Genomic DNA, 18,508 nt, shown 5'->3' with positions numbered 1-18,508 from the left:
GACTCTTTGTTTGGAGAATATCCTGCAACAACACTCTCCTTCCTGAAATTGTAAAGCCTGTGTATACAAAGCACCATCTACTTGAAGTAACAGAATCAGGATAGTTATTTAAAGAATATTTTAAAATATAACTGCACTTCTCCGTAGTATTTGACAGAACCCATGCCAGTATTCAGCTTCAGCTTGAACAGTGAGGTCTTACTTGACAAAGATTTGTAAAGAACAATCTGCAGTGAATATTTTTACCTGTCAATTTGTTTCGCTTTCTTTAGGCTCTTAATAGTTTTCCATAACATCCACGTTTAGTCACCACACCCACTGGCCTTATAAAGAAGCAAAAATGACTATTTCTCACATTAGTGTTTTTTATACTGTTGCACATTTAACTAAAAGGATGTGATATGTAGACTGTTACAACATTCTGCAATGAGAATTGTAATGACCAGTGACACCACTTCAAAATTCAGAATCACTCCTCATTATTTGCTGATTTATATTGTATGCATAGTTGATCATTTCATGTTGTTGCTATTCTCTAAACTGGATAAGAGGTTCTTTGGAGCTCCACTAAAATGGAAGGGGAAAAAAGCAGAGACAAAAAAGTGAGCTAGTTGACCAACTGCTTGGAACATTCTTAGGGCAAGCTGGAACCATGTTTGGGGAGTTACAGCAACCGTTCTCAAGGGACACATTGGCAAAAGGTGCAACTTAAATGTCAGACACAACACTGAACACATGATGAACTCTGCTCTTGTTTGCTTCTTTCCACATCCAGTAAGATCTGTTTGAATTCAGAAGTAGTCTTAAAAACCCACTCAGATTAACATTATATTTGAAATAACAGGACTGGTTTAGATGATTGAAATCTGATGAAACAGTTTGACCAATACCCTATGGCCTAACTTGACTGAAAACCTGAGTACTGAACTGGTGAAACACGAATAATAAATGTTGATAAATCCAGAGCAAAGGAATAATTTGTTTGTCCAGATTGGGACTGTACTTGCAGGGTTATTTGTGTTGAATAAATGCTCATCATTGGCAATTCAAGTGACATTGTGTCATACAATTGCAAAATCACATTCTTTGCCACATTGTTCTGCAGTTACCTCTTCAGAGAGGCAGTGTCGCTTGGAAGGTATGGCACAGATTTTTCTAGCATCCCAAAATATCTCAAGCATGATTTTTTCCACCTTATTTTTTGACTTATCCAAGGCAGCTTGCAACATTTGAGATACAATTGGTTACATTTCCTTTGTGTTTACAATTGAGGCACAAGCAGCTGAAATGACTTGCTCATGGCCGTGCAGTGTCAGAAACAGGATTTGAAGTCCAAAGTCTTAACAACTGCACCTCATTGTCAATGTTACATAGTTGGAACCATGAAATGTAAGGTGTATGAGGGCTGGCATTGGTTTGTGAGAAAGTGGCACAACACAATCAATGACACATTATTTTCTGAATGTATTTTTGTATGTGATAACTACTCCTGGGAAACAGTGCTATGGCTTCTGGTGGTGTGTTGTATGCGATTAATGTTTAGGTTGCAAATTTGTCCTTGTGCCCATGTATGGATGCAAAGGTCATTGACTCAAACAGAGTCTCAGTCTTATTGCTGCCCTAATAAGATGTCCTAATGCTAAAACATAGTACAGGGTTACTGTACTACAGGGTAGTCCAAGACGCTCAAGCTTCAAACAGGTCAGTTGGCAGAGGTAAGCAGTTGTAGAGATAGTAATGGATGCTGCAAATCCAGCTGTTACCTCTGTTTGTTGTATGTCAGTGGTCCAAGATGATCTTAGGAAAGTGACATATTTTTGTAAATGCTGGAAGTGAGTGACATAAGTAGAATGATGATGTTTCGCGTAATCTGATGGTCCTCCACTGTTGTTTCTTCTGTCATCCTCCTTCCAGATAGTTGATAGATGGGAGTCATTCTACATCTATCATGTCTCTGTGACTTGCACATCTGCATGTATAGCAACTATCATGATGCTTCAAGCTAATGTCATAGCTTTACAAAAAATGATTTAGACCATATTAAGCTCACTCAGCTGTTCGTTAGACTGACAAATGCCATATTTAGGTGTTGCTGGTGTGCCTATGGCCACAATGCAATTGCCCGAGTATTAAACAACATGTATTTCATATAGAAAATAATTAAGTCTGACATTAAATAACACAGGACTTAATGATTTCCATTTGGTACTATTAAGTGTTGATCAAAATGTCAGTTTTTTTGTTTTTAAAAACTGTATAATGTCTTATTGTTACATCTGTCTTTAATGGGTACCACATATAATGATGTTCAAATATTAATGTGACTGACTTATCGTCTCTTTCCAAAAGGGTTTAAAATGTATGCTGTTGGTGTGGGCAATGCTGTGGAAGATGAACTGAAGGAGATAGCATCAGATCCAGTTGCAGACCATTATTTTTATACAGCAGATTTCAAAACAATAAATCAGATTGCAAAGAAGCTTCATGTAAAAGTCTGTGAAGGTGAGCAAAAAGCTGAAGAATAACTGTTAACTTTGCTTATATTTTTGTCCATTTGAAATTTTCTCTGCATTTTATTTAGCACTCTTCACAATAGGTTTTAAGTACTTCAGGGGTGTTTAAGATATACAAGAAAAGCTGCAAATGAACACAGAAATAATCAAGTAACAATAATGTAAAATATTGTTAAAGGCAGGAAAACAATGGAGAAAGAGTAATTGCAAGAATATATAAATCTGGAAGCAAATAACCTCTATGGGGCCAAGTTCTCAATGAACAAAAAAAATGCTCTGAGAGTCTTAAGACGCTCTTTGGATATTCTGTTAAAAAATAAAAGTGTATAGTAAAGTGTATAATTAAGTTAGTGTTTTGTCAAAGCTTCCTATTGTTCAAACTTTAATGTCAGTCATTAATGTCAACTCTGCCTTGTTCAATGATTTAAAAAGGTAATTTTTTCAATTCAAGAGTGGCAATGCAGCACAAAGAGAGACAAAGGAAATACCAAATAGTATTCAGTATTATTAATACATGGATCAAGGACAGAAAACATTTTCTTGTGAAGAGTAAAGTTAGTGGAGATGTTTAGGCAGAATCAGCTCTGTGGAAAATATACTTCAACATATCATTAGTTATTAAATTTCAAAATGTATAAACAACAGAAAACACGATTCAGCTTGGAAATACTAGAATAATTTAGGAAAACAATATGCCAACACTTACTTCTACTGCCACAGAAAAGAGCAAGAGTGAGTTTACAAGGAATGTTAGATGGATCTTGACAAAATGAAAGTAAATGTTGGCAAGCAGATTTATTAAATAATATCTGTATACTGTACAATACAATGATTTTTCAGTTAGATAAATAAAAAGTATGAGTTATAAAGCAAGCAAAATGGATTCAATAAGGCTATTCATTTTGCTTATATCTTGTTTTATTTTTCTTGCAGAAGAGAATCCATGTGAATGTGAGTCTATAGTAAAGTTCCAGAAGAAAGTAGATGATGCCATACAGCAACTAATGAAAAAATATATCCTTTTTCACTGTCACACATAGTAAGTATTTTCCAATATCCATTTTGCCAGAAGTATCAGATACAGAGCAGAAACAAACTGGATGACACATTGATGGGTCACAGGGCATGCACAGTCATAGTGTGCCAGTTAGGAGGGTACCACCTAACATAACCTGCACTTGTGTGAGACATGACAGGAAAACCAGAGTGTATAGGAAAAAAAAAACACATGGGCAAGGAAGTATTTGTCATTCCAGCAAAGACAGTACTTGACTCAGAATATGAACCCAGACCTCTGAAGCTTTGAGGCAACTATACTGAAGCATAAGGCCTTAGGTGCACTAATTGTGATGAACCATAAAAGTAAGACAACGTCACAAGTGTATATGCTATGTATCATTCTGAATGTGACCCTGCCTTGTTTTCATTTCTGATGCTGTGGGGAAAATGGATTGAAAACTGATGAACAGAAAGATAAATGGCTGATAAAAAAAATCAATACACCACTTGTTATCATAGATTTGTTTTCTTTTCTGTTTAAACAGTTTAAAAGTCAATATCAGAGTTTTCAAAACAATTTTTATCTCACCTGCTGGACTGGCCATATTTACAATATCAGTTCAACACACACATTTGTGCCAGATTGATGAAATTCATACAGATAAGTTTCTCCTAGGAATTCCATCAAGCAAACAAAATATATATTATTCTTCCATTTTCCTAAGCAAGTTAGTCCAGAACCTACTCCTTACGCATAAGACAGGAACCATCTTGAGATAGGGTGCCACTGTTTAGATTTACAATCATGTTAAGCTAATTTAGTGTCACAGTTTCACTTAATCTGTCTTAAAGATGTGAGCAAAAAACTGGAGAAGCCAAATAAAATAAAATAAAAACCTTGCAGGCATGGAGAGAACTTATGAACCACATCCTGACTTTAGAACTGTCAGGCAGCAGTGCTAACCAAAGTACTGCCCTAGATTATATTATCCATCTATTTTCTAATATGTTTATCCAGTCCAGGGTTGCGGGTAACCAGTGTCCATTAGTGCAATACTGGGCATAAAGCCTATTATAACATTCTCAACCCTGCATAATTAATTTCGAGGTCATAGGATCTGGAGCCCAGCCTGGCTATACTAGACACAAGGCAGAAACACGCCTTTGAAAGGCTGCCACAGTCCATGGTAGTGCCCACTCCGGTAATGCCAATTTAAAATCACCCATTAACTTTGTTGAAATGTGGGAGGAAAACCCATGAAGATATAGGAAGTACATGCAAGCTAACATCTGGGTATGTGATCCAAACACAGCATACTTCCACTTCTTCTTCTTCTTTCGGCTACTCCCATTAGGGGTTGCCACAGCGGATCATAATACACCGGATGCCCTTCCTGACGTAACCCTCCCCATTTATCCGGGCTTGGGACCTACGCGAAGAAACATGGAAGGTTACTTAAACACTGAAAAAAGATGGTATAAGACAACTTTTCTGCCATATAGCCTTCAACAGATGTACAGCAGACAAGGTAACTGCAGGTGACATGTACTGGGGGGGCAGGAAGGAACAAATCCACAGCAGATGAAAGGAAAGGTGAGAGTAGGTGTGAAAAAGCTGCTATTAGAAATGATTCGGGGGCTGCGGTGTTAGTCGGGTATTGAGACCAGGGGAAATATGTGATCCCAACCCAAGAATGAGCTTAGCTTCTTTTGATTTTCTTTGAAACATGTCTTTGAAGCCCTGTGAAAGAACACAGACAGAGACATCAGTGTGGCTGTGAAGAAGGGATTTCAAGTGTTCTACAACAGGCTTTGTGAGGTCTTTGTCGCCCTAAAATGTTCTGCTAGCCATCTCCCTGTTTCACCCTATGTAGATAGCTAGAAACCTCCATCAAGAAATGCAACAAGTAAAAGCTTTTGACTGCCATTTACCAGAGGGATCAGATATAAGGGTATTGTTGGTGACACATTTACAAGTGACACAGCAACTCCTGTTACAGCTCAGAGTGCTTGATGGGAAATGTATGCATGTGGCTGTCCTCTCTGAAGTGAGTTGCGAATGAGAGGTTTGTGGAGGTTAGGTGCCTGATGGAAGGAGATCAAGGAAGGATTAGAAGAAAAGGTTCCCTTGGAAGGACCAGTCTGTAAAAAAGCCAAGTGATCTGGAAAACATGCAAGTGAATGTTACATTTCCCAAGTATTCCTTCCATTGATAACATGCAAAATGAAATAATAACAGTGCAAGTACTGAGCCTGAGGCACACTACGATCAAGCGCATGCCATACTGTTTGAGTATTACCATCACATTTCATGTGTACTGAATCAAGTTGATATGCCAGGACTGACAGCACTACAGAAGTTAAACTTGTGCAATAGAATTAAGTAGTTGCTCTTAAATCTTTCAACTAAAACATTTGAATGCTGTTGGTAACAGTAGACAAAACCGTTTTAAGAAAGCTGGACTGAGCGAACGCTTTCTCAAGTACTTAGCAGAGAATAGGTGTAGTTGAAGTTAGTCTGTTTTTATACAGTATACACAAAACTAGCTCTGATCTTATTGAAAATGTTCTGACGTCGCACACTCTAGGTGCATAAGGAACAATGCCAGCCAGTAAAGATCAATTGATAGACTGCCCCGTATCCATATGTGTTTCACCAAGTTCAGAGTTTTCTCCCACACCTTTAAACACGTTCACTTACTGTATAAGTTGACTGACATCATGGGTGGACTCAGTATGAGCTACTGTGTGTGCTAGCACTATTGTGAGTCTCACGCTGCCACTGTCTCCAGGGTTGGTTTCTTGGAAGGAGGTTCAGAAGATGCATAATAGATAAATGTATTAGAAAAAATACATGCAGTAAGGAAAGACACGGCAGCAAAACAAGACATTGAAACATTTCACTGTTAGATGTCATGCGCCGATGAGGCCAAGTTGTTAAAGGAGCCCAACTTGTCAGTTCAGTGCTAGCGATTTGACCAGCCTCTCCTCCATTTGTAGACCATACAAGAATACTCTTGTAGAAAGGCATTATATAAAGTGGGTTTATTTTTTGCCTAAATGTGCACAAAGTGTAAATTCTGTGTTTTTGAGTCAGATGTGGAATTGTGTCCTTAACCAGGCTCCTTACTAGACGCAGTAACAAAGAGAATATCAGCCCTGGAAAACAAAATTGTATAAAGATGCCAGTGACTTTGTCGATGCCCATTCACCACTCAACATGATGGATCAGTGCCCTCTTTAAACTTCTTGTAACATATGAAGATGCCAAATGTATTTATGGGATTGGGTGGCTGATGCTGTATGTGATGTATTTAATCAGGTACCTGTTTTCCAACTGGTTTAGAAGATTTCCAAGAAAGCCGATTGTGACTAAAATATAAATGCAAGGTATGACTTAGTGTCTGCTACCGTAGAGATTAAAGTCTGCCTCTGTGTGTCATTCCATGTACCTGTGACACCGAGTATATGGAAAGAGTGCCAGAGAGACAGATAAGATTATGCATCTCTTAAGCAATAAAACAACACGTTAAGTATGCATTTTTCACTTTAAAAAAACTGTTGCAATTATGATACATGTACAATACAAGTCTAATATAGAACCAAATATACTATTTTTGTTAAATTAAAAAGGTAATTATTTTAAGTGCAGCATAAATGTATAACTTTGTACTGATGGGCAGCTGTTCTATAGCATTAAACCCTTCTATTTGTTTTGCCCTTGTCAATAAGCTTTGTAAAACTAGTTGTCATCCATAAGGCATTTGTTGTCATTTGTGTGTCAGTTATTTTTACTGCTAAATGTTAAAGTTGTTCAGGATTTATCTAATATCACATCAGGTTTTGTGCACCAAAAGCCTCTTAGACAGGGAGCTGTGTGTAAAGACAGTAAAACATGACAACTGCAGAGTGTTGTGCATTCACTGTGTTTCTCTACATGTTCCATGAAGTGCAGGTTTGCTTATTTTAACCTTTCCATAAATAGGAAATTAAAGGCATGGGGGCTCAGCAGGTAGCGTTGCAGGCCTGACTCCTTTGAATGGACAGCCTCCAACATCCCATATGGCAGGTAAAGCGGGGACTCTGATCTTGACTCCAAGTGCCCTGCAATGAACCAGCATCCATGCAGAGTCCTCCCATGGTCACCTCCAGCAGGTTTCAGATAGGTGGCTAATGATAGGGAGATTGTGAGGCTAGTGTTTAGCTTTTCATTAAATCGCGTTGTATTTGGCAGCGTCTGGAAATATTAAATGCAGAGGTACTAAAGTTCTTAAAGAAAATCTGATAACTCCAGATGGTTATTGCACTGCCAAGCACTTTTTACTGATATGTGGCACATGAGCAGAGCTGTTTAGAAGAAAGCCAACTCAAGATAAATGTAAAATCTAACAAGCAGCACAAGAGCACCAATACCTCACAGACACATGCTGCCATTAGAACTTGTTCATGTATGATTTAAAAAGCATGACACTGCAGAATAAACCTTATTAAAAATTCATGCAATATCATGCCCTACATGGCTTTATTGTACAATAAGTCAGATGAGGCAGAGTCTGGACCCAGAAACTCCCCACAGCCTGAAGAAGCAAACACTGCAGACCCCCTAAACCACCGTCACCCCCCAATTAGGAAGTCTATCTTATTTTCCACAGTGCAGATTCTTCCATTGAGGGATGTGGTCAACAAGGAAAACATTCGCTTCCACTTTGCTTACATTGCTACACAAGCCAGGGGATCGACAGCTTCACACACAGCCATTAATTGCAATGATTCCACACTTGTCTGCTGGAATTTGTTTGGGTAAAGAAGCCGTAGCCCATGGCCTGCACGACTGCTAAATGGTGAAACAAAGGACATGACCTGAGCCGTGGTTACCCCATTACTGCTCCTGTGTCTTCTGTGCTTGTGAACATCTGTGAGCAACAGCAGGCAACTTCAGTTTTTGCGCAGGCCACGTTTTTTATCTGCACAAACAGTAAATGAGTGTGGAAGTGAGCTACAAGCCCACCTCCACATTCTAGACGTGACCAAACTGCCGAAGCTGAAAGCAAGGTCAGGGGTCAGTTCTTTAAGAAACTCAAACTAGGTGCCTATTTACCAATACACTTACCCGAGAGAAGTATTTGGAGCTGAAGTGAGAGCACATGACCCGGGGCATGCCGCTCTATGCCTGTCCTGTGCCAGCAGGTCTGTGCCCCACACCCATGTTTTACTTCGACTAAACATGGCATTATATCAAATATCACAAATTGGACTACATTTTACCAAGGTTTATTCTGAAATCCACTAAGCTGTACAGTACACGTGGAAGTAATGAAATGGCTGCTGCTCCACAATATCAGTTGTCACTCTCCGTTTGTTAGTAGTCTGCATACTAAAACATGACCCAATACAGAGGGCACACTGCAGTGTCACTGTGACCACCAAAGGCCATATGATGAACTGGACTCAGTGGCTGGCAGTGGGGCTAGAAAATGAATGAATCAAAATGTCATCTGAAAACAGGAAACTTTTTTTTTTTTGAAGAATATACAATTTATTTATTTTAAAGATTATAAACCTTTAAAACTGTACATACAAATTACAAAGGAAAAAATAAACCTTCAACATTAAACAAAAACTGAAAAGCAAAACAATGGACTCTTCACACAAAAGAGTCAACTGACGCACTACAGACAGACCTGCAGAGGAGCAAGAAAAAGTCTGCAGCATCCCCTCATTCCAAAATTTTTTACAATTAACACAATTATTAATATTCCAGTCATAATAGACACCTGCAAATCTCCTTCATGGAACTTGGTGTGCAGTGATAGTGCAGTAGCTTTAAAATAAAGATGGGGAGCTTGGGGGGCATTCAAGTGGCAACAATTAAAGTCCAGAAGTCAGGACAGGTGAGCAGCAGCTTTTAAAAAATATACAGAGTGTGTGCTGTGGCAGAACAGAATCATGTAGTCTAAGTGTAACACTGCAGATACAACATTTAGAGAAAGAAAAAAAGACTCGCCTGCCACGAGGACAAGACGGTTCTTTGATCTGCAAGACTTGGCTTCAACACTGTGCCGCTTTACTCGCCTACCCACCCGTCATGGTGGATGGTTTCCAAAAGCCCATCATAAAGCTCAAAATGACTGAAGGCTGGTATAATACCTATTTATCTATCTCTGTGGGTATATTAAATACACACACACACAAACTTACACAAACTATACAAATACAAAAACACACACACCCCTCTCCATATATTTCCAAAAATGTACAAACACATCCTTATATTTCCCAAACCTGTTTTGCCAACATTCAAGCCTCGGGTGCTCCAGCAGTCTGTCCCAGCACGACTGGAACTCAATCAGTAAATTCATGATTTCCCAGAGTCACCTTGCATCTGACTGAAGTTAGAATACACACCCCCTTATATATAATCCAAGTTTAGCAATTGTTATCGGGCATACAAGAACACGTGCCTGCCTTGTTCCTACTAGTCCAACTGCTACAGTGCCAATTCCCATTTGGTTTCCCACCCGGTGTATATATATATATATATGTCACCGCACACCTCATGGAACCGTAGGAGTTTCAATACATATATTTTTTTTAAATAGTAATTGTCCAGATGCTAAATTACTTTGAGAGTCAAGCATTTCAATCCCAGGACGCCTCGGCTAAAACTGAAGTTGTGCAGGGGCCCACTTTGCGTGTATCGATTTGGCTTCAAGACTCAAATTTGCTTCACTTTAACATCGGACACATTCTATAGGAGCATCTTTCCTGCATTTCTTTACAAGCCCACATTGATATTACAGTTCTTATAATTTTATTAGACACACCAAGACAGGCAGATGGAAATCACCACATTAATCTAAAAAGTCGAAAGCACAAGTGGAGAAAGAGCATCAGTCAGCACTGCAACTCCCACCTCAAAGCCAGTTACTCTAGTCACTGTCACGCAAAATGCTGTTCAAGCAAGCTAAATCCTAATATATTTTCAACTACTAATGCTGTATTAATAATATAATTTTCACTAACTATAGCACCTCACAAATTAATGCTTCAGCAAACTGCCTTCTTATCATACGTCAACAAAGCCAGAGGGATCACCTCTCCATGATTAGGAGTTAAAAAGGATCAACACAGTAAATGAGGCAGCGGGTCCAAAGGTCAAGAAAGCATCAGGAATGAACAATGAGGTCATAGCAGACAGAGGTCACCTAGGATGGACACCTGTTTGGAGACCTCACCTAGCTCAACAATCACTTATTATTGCACAGTCAATAAAAGGATGAAAAAGAAAAAACCAAAAGGAGATGTGCAACCACAAGACGTCACATTCTCAGTTATTAATTCAGCACACAGAGGAGTGGTCAGCAATTGCATATAACAGCTCCCCCCACTCAGAGTGCAAGTAAACAGTCTGGCTGACCAGATGTAATCCACCAAGTCCAGATGTTAGTGTGACTCCTTTATTTCTTTTTTTATGGTGTACGGGTGTTTGTTTGACCCCAGTGAGCTTTGACGGACTCTGATTAGGAGTTTCATTTTGTTTATCAGAACAACCAACAACCACCTGTGTGCTAAATTGTGGTGCATATATGAAATTATAGCAAAGAGTGTAAACAATCGACTTCACAGAATCATAACCCAGAAGAGCTGGATACTCCTGCTCAAAATCAGAAACATTGTGCCCTAAAGGAAAAAAAAATGTACATACATATACATATACACACATACACACACACAAAGTACATGGGACATTTGTGAATTAGGTACGCTACAAAAACAGAAAAGATTACCTGTTTTTTTTGTTTAAAAAATTCCTCAGCTTTACAATTTATGAATTCAACAAAAAAAAAAAAGTGCAAAGAAAAAAAAAAGTTAAAACAAAGTCACAACAATCAAGAAGAGACACAAAAAAATTAAATACCATCACCAGTGCAAATACAAGGTAAGAGGACACGTCCCCCAGACCCATAATGCTACAATCAGTGTCCATATTGGTGAATGTCCTGCACGCTATTATGAACTTTGATGAAAGTGTAATAAGCCAGGACTACCATGACAAGTAGTTGCTGAGTGATTCCTGACTAAAACTCAACATCAGGATTCTTTATATAAAAAACCCTATGATGGCAGCATCCCCCGATTCTAAGGCAGGCCGTGTGCCTCGACACACTCCTGGACAAACAAACTAAAATGGAAAAATTGAAAACAAGAGAGTGCCTTAATTGTGACAAGAAAATTCAAACCACCTCTCCAAATCTCAGCATTGCTTATTACTTACAAGTTTGACTCCACTTGCCATCATTAAAGTGTCTGTGATTTAAAAAAAGAAAAAAATTAAAGAAAGAAAAAAAAAATGCTGTGGCAAACAAATACAACTGAGAGTCCCTCATGGTGATATGATGGACTCTTTAAAGGGACAGGCCTGACATAAATACTATTGAGACGCCGCTGTCCTCTGCCCATCACAAGGAGGTTTTCATTATTCTGACATCTTGGCAGACTCAGTAAAAGCCCTCACAGATGTGCCAACATGAAGACCCTTCCACTTAATCATGGTAGCTACTGACATTTTCTCCATGAATGGGCCTCATTAATAACTACTTAAATCTACTTCCTATAAAGCTGTCAAATGCAAAACACAAAATGGGGATAAACACAAAAATAAAATTCTTATTTTCCACAATTAAGAACAAAAATGATCATAATAAAAGGAGTGTATCCAAACAGCAAAGCAACCCTACCACAAAGGAAAAAAAAAAAAATACAAAAAAAAATTTCTAACCCCTCCAGCTGCTTACGGGGAAGAAAATTTAAGGTATGCCAACAAACCCCTTTGTGCATTTTAGAGACTCCCAAACAAACATTCAGGCCTCCCGGACCACCTCGGGACTGATCAGGCGACTGAATGAGAATGTGAAAAGAGCCAAGAAAAAGGCCAGAGTCCCTCCTCCTGTAAACCCTGCTGCCATCGTGCAGTCTGTCCCACCAATCCAGCTGCAGAGTAGTGGATCTGAGGTAGGTGCAAACTGGTGGAAGCCCGGCTCACGTCATGTAGCGGGTCACGGCACGTAAAGCATAGAGAAGGGCGGCCTGCATGCGGGCTTCCAGAAGCAACAAGTTGACGTGCACCTACAGGAGAGAAGAACAACAACAATCAAATTGCAGCGCCTTCTAACAACATGGCTATATTTACTCCTGCAATCTACAAATCTAAACCTCAAACACGTGGACATTCTACAATTTGAACTGAAACCCTCACAGCGTCTTGAGGTCAAAATGTACCTGTTTTTGTGTTTGAAATTGTTTGAGGCGTCTTATCAGTTCAGGATGAACCTTTGAGGCCTTTCCTAGATCTTCCCATCTTTAGAAACAGTTTACTTGCCACTGCTTTCAGGTCAATTTTGACCCACCTTTGACATTAAAGGATTTCCCATAGCATTTAGGGTGGTAAAGTTGTCCACAACCTAAAATTCCACCTTTTTAGCTTAGAGCAGTAAAGGCTTCTAGTAAACTGCCCTAAAATTTTACAAAAAAGCAAAAACTCAAAATGTTTCTGGAGATCACATTTTAAACACTGCCACGTCCTTAGAGTCCGCTCTGACCCGCCATACCTCAGTTACTTCTTGAGCTTCTGTACAAGCCATTTCTGTCCGAGACAAACAGAGTTATCCATCTATACTGTATACGCATTGAGTTCACTCTTCATTCAGGGTATCGTTGGTCTACATCCCATAAAACCTTCCCAAGTGTCATCTGTTCTAAAACTTGGACCAACTTACCTTGTAGTAGTGATGATCCTATCAATAGAAAACCGGATCAGGATGAAAATCTGATATGCGGGGCACCTGGGAAAGGGGATCTGAATCGGGTCACAGAAGGACCGCAAGGAGTGATGACAGCACGGACTCATCACTCAAAGACGTTGTGGAGATTTAAGAGAAGGCTGCCTTTGTTAATTTTTGGTAGCAATCGTGAAAGTCATTTTTGTGAATAATAAAGAGAAACAAAAATCCCGGGACTGAATTTGGGAATCACAGATTTAGAAGAAGGAAGCAAAATGAAACTCCATCACTGAATGAAGCGTAATAAAGATGGTCATTCCTGCACTGTATTCACTAGACAATGGATAAGAACATCCATCAGCAAAAGCTGGAATCCAGTGGCCAGCTATTGTCTGTGTGCATCGGCATCTTCTCGCCATTCTTCTTGTGGTTGCCCTTCAGCGTTTCCCAAAGACTTGCAGGTTAGTCTAATGGCCAGGTTAACAAAATTTCCCCGTCTCCTGTTAAACGTATGCGTGTGTGGACCCTGCGATGGACTTGCACCCCAGGCAGGAATGATTCCTCCCTTGCACCCAGTGGTCCCAGAATGGCTACTAGCCGCCGCCCCAGACCCCACCCCCGTGACTATAAATTGGGTTAAATTAGGGCTGGAAATGTCATAAGAAAGCTTGCAGACCCAAAGGGGAAATGTGAGGGGACAAAAGATGGACGTATCCTTTAAAGGCAATTAGCTGTGCGGACCTCTAACTCTGACCATTACATTAACGGGCAATTAAAGGCCTCACTTTAAAGCACAGATAGCAAGAACTTTCCTCATCCCAAGGGGGGTGTTTAGCTATTTACGGATGCTCAAGGAATATAACAAGCCACCACCACCACCTCCAAACACACACACAAGAACTCCAAAAATAAACGACTTGGCCGACGGTAAGAGAGCAGACAAGAATGGTGCACTGCGAAGTCATATTGCCGTTGGTATAAAGAAGCCCCAGATGCATTTCTTGACACACTATTGCTGAATAATTAATGGGCTAAAGGTACCCAATAACAGTGGATCATAGATTAAAAAATTTTAAATGTGGAAATTAAATTCTGAAACTTCTTTATGTAGTCACTAAGATGGTAACTCACTAACTTGTCAAATACAAAGGAGTTAAACAGCTCTGTTGAGCAAAGATAATGGAGTTCAACCCCACCCACATCCACACTCAGCGGGGGGCCCCTGTAATTGGGGTCTATTCATTCCAAATGAAAACGTTCACACTTCTCTGACCACTTCACACAGGATGCAAATCGAGTCGTCTAGCACTTGCTGTGCCCGGTCTGTAAACGTCCAGAACCGAATGCAAAGTATGGGCTGTTGATGTCGTTACGACTTTAGGGGTCTCAGCATACCAGCTGCACTCCAGAACAGCTCACCCACCTGAAGCTAAGCACGTCTGGGCCAGATCATCTAGGAGAAGCGAAGGCTGCTGCAGGAAGAGATGTTGGGGAGGCCTACCCCGAGGTCGGTGTGGGAAGCAACGGGACACTGTGCTGTAAATAGGGTCCGGTCCTTTGGTTGAGACTTGCAGTCTCCCTGTGCACCTTTCTACAGCACTTTGACTTGTGAGAAAATCTCTATATAATTAATAACAAAATATTCATAAGAAAGAATGAGAACTAAGATTTCAAGACAATCCAATGGACCCAGTTTTTAAATTCCGTTTTCCAAGCACAGCAGACCTTACCCAACATTAGACAAAAAGAATGAAGCACCCCTGCAGAACAAGATGGTCCATTCCAAGATATGCTCAACGATTCATCCACGATAACTCAGCCACTTGTTTACTCCAACTTGACTAACCAGATGTACGACAAATCATCATCATCATCATCCTCCATTGAAGGCTTAAACTAACCTGGGACTGGGAACAACTCACACGCATGACACTCTCAAGCACACATCGCCAGTTTAGAGGTGGCAATGCCACTGTGATATGAAAAGAGGGGGAAGGAAGAAAAAAAAAATCACTACACTATCACCCACCGCTGGCGACTGTGGCCGCAGGATTCGAACGCAGGTCTGCAGAGGGGTGAGACGGCCCTACTAATCAGTTCAACCCCTGACATTTCTATTTGCATCGCCTAAAGCAGGGGTAGGCAATGTCGGTCCTGGAGTGCCACAGTATGTGCAGGTTTTTGTTCCAACCCAGTTCCTTAACGAGAACTCAATTATTGCTAATGAAGCACATATTGCTTAAGTGACATTTTAATGCTTCATTTTAGTGGTCTCGCTTGTTAAGGTTCTCCAACCTTAATTGCTTATTTCAATCTTAAACTGCTGTATTCAGTGTTTCAATTGCTCCTTATTAGCAATAAGATGTAAAACAGGGGTAGGCAATGTCAGTCCTGGTGAGCCGCAGTGGCTACAGGTTTTCATACCAACCCAATTGCTTAATTAGAAACTAATCATTGCCAATCTCAGACCTTATTTAATTTTATGGCTTGTTAGTCTGTGCAATGTAAGGCTTTTATATCGTAGATTTTTTTCCTTTCCAAGGATATCATCCAAATGATTTGAAGCTTAAAACAGATCATTTTCAGTCTGTCACATTTTTCTATTAAGTGTTTTATTAAATCAAACCGTGCATGATGAACACACACAGATGTAATTGGAAAAAAGCTAGCTGGAGAACTGCTGGCTGCTTTGTCTTTTACATCTTATTACTAATAAGGAGCAATTAAAACACTGAATGCAGCAGTTTAAGATTGAAATAAGCAATTAAGGTTGGAGAACCTTAACAAGCAAGACCACTAAAATGAAGCATTAAAATGTCACTTAAGCAATATGTGCTTCATCAGCAATAATTGAGTTCTCGTTAAGGAACTGGGCTGGAACAAAAACCTGCACATACTGTGGCTCACCAGGACCGACGTTGCCTACCCCTGGCCTAAAGAACAATAAAAGCTGCCCACCTTTTCCGAATGTCGGAAGTGCCTCCAGAAGCTGTTGTACATTCGGCGAGTCGTCTTCTCTGGATAGCAGGCCACCGTTTTAATGTAGACCTTTAGGCTTCGCTCTAGGAGCTGGTTCACATCACCGTAGTCGTAGTCATCATAGCTGTTGATGGGAAAATGTCCATGTCAATTTATTTATATAGCACATTTAAAACAACATAGTAATGCTGTGGCCAAAGTGCTTTACAATAACAGAATAAAAGAAAAAGAAAACAAATTAACATAAAACATAAATAGAAATAAAATATATGAACATAAAATAAATACATAATAAATAGAAGTAATGTTATATACATAAAAAATAGAAGTAATGTTATATAATCACAAAGAGGAAGCCATCAGTATTACTGAAGGTCACAGAATGCAAGTGAATAGAAATGAGTCTTTAATCATATTTTGAACAATTCAGTTGCAGACGACTCCTTTATATGATGAGGTAAAGAGTTCCACAGGCGAGGCGCAGCAGCTGCAAAAGCCCTGTGTCCCTTGGTTTTACACTTGGTATGAGGGACAACCAGAGACAGCTAACAAGAAGATCTAAGCACTCTAGATGGCTGATGTAAAACACACAGTTCAAATAAATAGGCAGGAGCAAGCACATGTAAAGATTTAAAAACTAGCAGCAAGATTTTAAAATCAATCTGAAAACTGACTGGCAGCCAGTGTAAAGAAGCTAAAATAGGAGAAACAGAGTCATACTTTCTTGCCCCAACAAGAAAGCTAGCGGCAACATTTTGGACCAACTGTAACCTGCTTATCAGAGATTTGTTAATCCCAGAATACAGCGAGTTGCAGTAATCGAGGCGAGAAAAAATAAAACGTATGAGTAGCTATCTCAAGATCCCTAGAAGATAAAAAAGGCTTTATCTTACCTAATAGATGAAGTTGGAAAAAGCAACTCTTGACTACAGAATTTACTTGTTTCTCAGAAGAGAGGTTACTGTCAAAGGTAACACCAATATTGCAGACTTGAGGTTTGGAAATGACAGAGAAAGAGCCGAGAAGTCCAAGACCAATTTGGGCTTTAGCTGATGGACCCACTATAAGCACCTCCGTTTTATTTTGATTTAGGTCAAGAAAATAATTAGCCATCCAGGATCTTAGTTCAGACAGACAGAAAACTACACGATGAGCTTCATGTTTGGGGTCATTAAGCAGTGCAAAACTACAACATTTTACTAAAATTGAAAAGAAAACTTAAATTTGATGTTTGCATATTTCATTGTGCTAATGGCATCATAAATTCCGTACACACAGAACTACAAAAAATTTTGTTTTTTAACCTTCATAATATTGTCTTCTCTAAAAACCTTCCCCTACTTAAAAACTGGGTGGCAGCCATGCAGTGTGGGTCAATGAAGTAACGTTGGTTTTTTGTTTTTGTAGCAAGGGGGTCAAATTTATAGATCCTTAAAAAAAGTGCAGTGATGCTCCTGGTCAGCACATACAAAACGACTTTTGAACGCTGGACTTTGTCATATTATAGAAGATCGGATGTAAAGCATCGGCGCTGATCATCGAATTAAAGATCGCATATAAATGACACGGTTCGAGTACAAGAGTGGGATTACCAAACACAGCTTTGAGCTAAAATGAGAAAGGCACACACACCTTCGCTCAGTCCAAGAATGGTGGACTGCCACATAACACCATACCCATAACCAGCACGCCGCTTACTAAAACGAAAGTCTGGCATTCTCTTATGTGATCAGCTGACAGCCACTTCCCCTCTCGTCCGTCCCCCCAACAGTCGTGAATACACTCCACCTCGTCTGCAGTAAACTTTTTGGCATCCAAACAGGCACATTCTGTATTCAGGCTAACGAGTAAGAACGCCAAATTTGCTGTCATGTGTTGGGTTTGGATGACCTTTTCAAACAGTGCCTCCTATTGTGTATGGAAGGAGTGACTCGTCAAAAGGAACTGCATTGTGGGGTGTGGACATCACCTTTGTTGCACTGTACTGGTTTACTTGCAAACAAGTAGTGGTGACATATATTGAAAAATTGTAAAGCTTTTAAGAAAGCAGAAGCATAAAGACCAAGAGAAGGAGAAGGATGATACTGGGACAAACAAAGTGACAATCTGTACGACGTGCTAGCTGAGGAATGGACATAACACCTCGACAAGCCAACTCAGCACACATCTTGCTACCATTTTATCTCTTCATCCATTCAATGTGTTAAATGTGTCCTCTTTGAAAAGACTTGCTTCAGT

The 18,508-nt window shown here is 39.7% G+C and overlaps 2 protein-coding genes across 3 annotated transcripts in view; one reads left to right on the top strand and one right to left on the bottom strand.

Annotated features, from left to right (window-relative positions):
* matn1 (matrilin 1) overlaps nucleotides 1–3,553 on the top strand; it is a 30,523-nt gene extending 26,970 nt beyond the window's left edge. Inside the window, exons 6-7 of the mRNA XM_028819485.2 lie at nucleotides 2,350–2,502; nucleotides 3,447–3,553. Of these exons, the coding sequence (XP_028675318.2) occupies nucleotides 2,350–2,502; nucleotides 3,447–3,553 (260 nt within the window). The remainder of the gene's footprint in view (nucleotides 1–2,349; nucleotides 2,503–3,446) is intronic.
* Nucleotides 3,554–9,022: 5,469 nt separating this feature from the next.
* Nucleotides 9,023–18,508, bottom strand: part of sesn2 (sestrin 2) — a 44,023-nt gene continuing 34,537 nt past the window's right edge. For both annotated transcript variants that reach the window (XM_028819482.2, XM_028819483.2), the window contains exons 9-10: nucleotides 16,250–16,394; nucleotides 9,023–12,638 (exon numbers count right to left, since the gene is read on the bottom strand). In XM_028819482.2, coding sequence (XP_028675315.1) covers nucleotides 12,552–12,638; nucleotides 16,250–16,394 — 232 coding nt within the window. In that variant the 3' untranslated portion in view covers nucleotides 9,023–12,551. The remainder of the gene's footprint in view (nucleotides 12,639–16,249; nucleotides 16,395–18,508) is intronic.

This window comes from Erpetoichthys calabaricus, chromosome 14, assembly GCF_900747795.2.
Source record: "Erpetoichthys calabaricus chromosome 14, fErpCal1.3, whole genome shotgun sequence".
NCBI classification, from domain to species: Eukaryota; Metazoa; Chordata; class Cladistia; order Polypteriformes; family Polypteridae; genus Erpetoichthys; species Erpetoichthys calabaricus.
The sequence above is the reverse complement of the archived record's forward strand: the minus strand, read 5'-3'. Positions and strand labels throughout refer to the sequence as shown.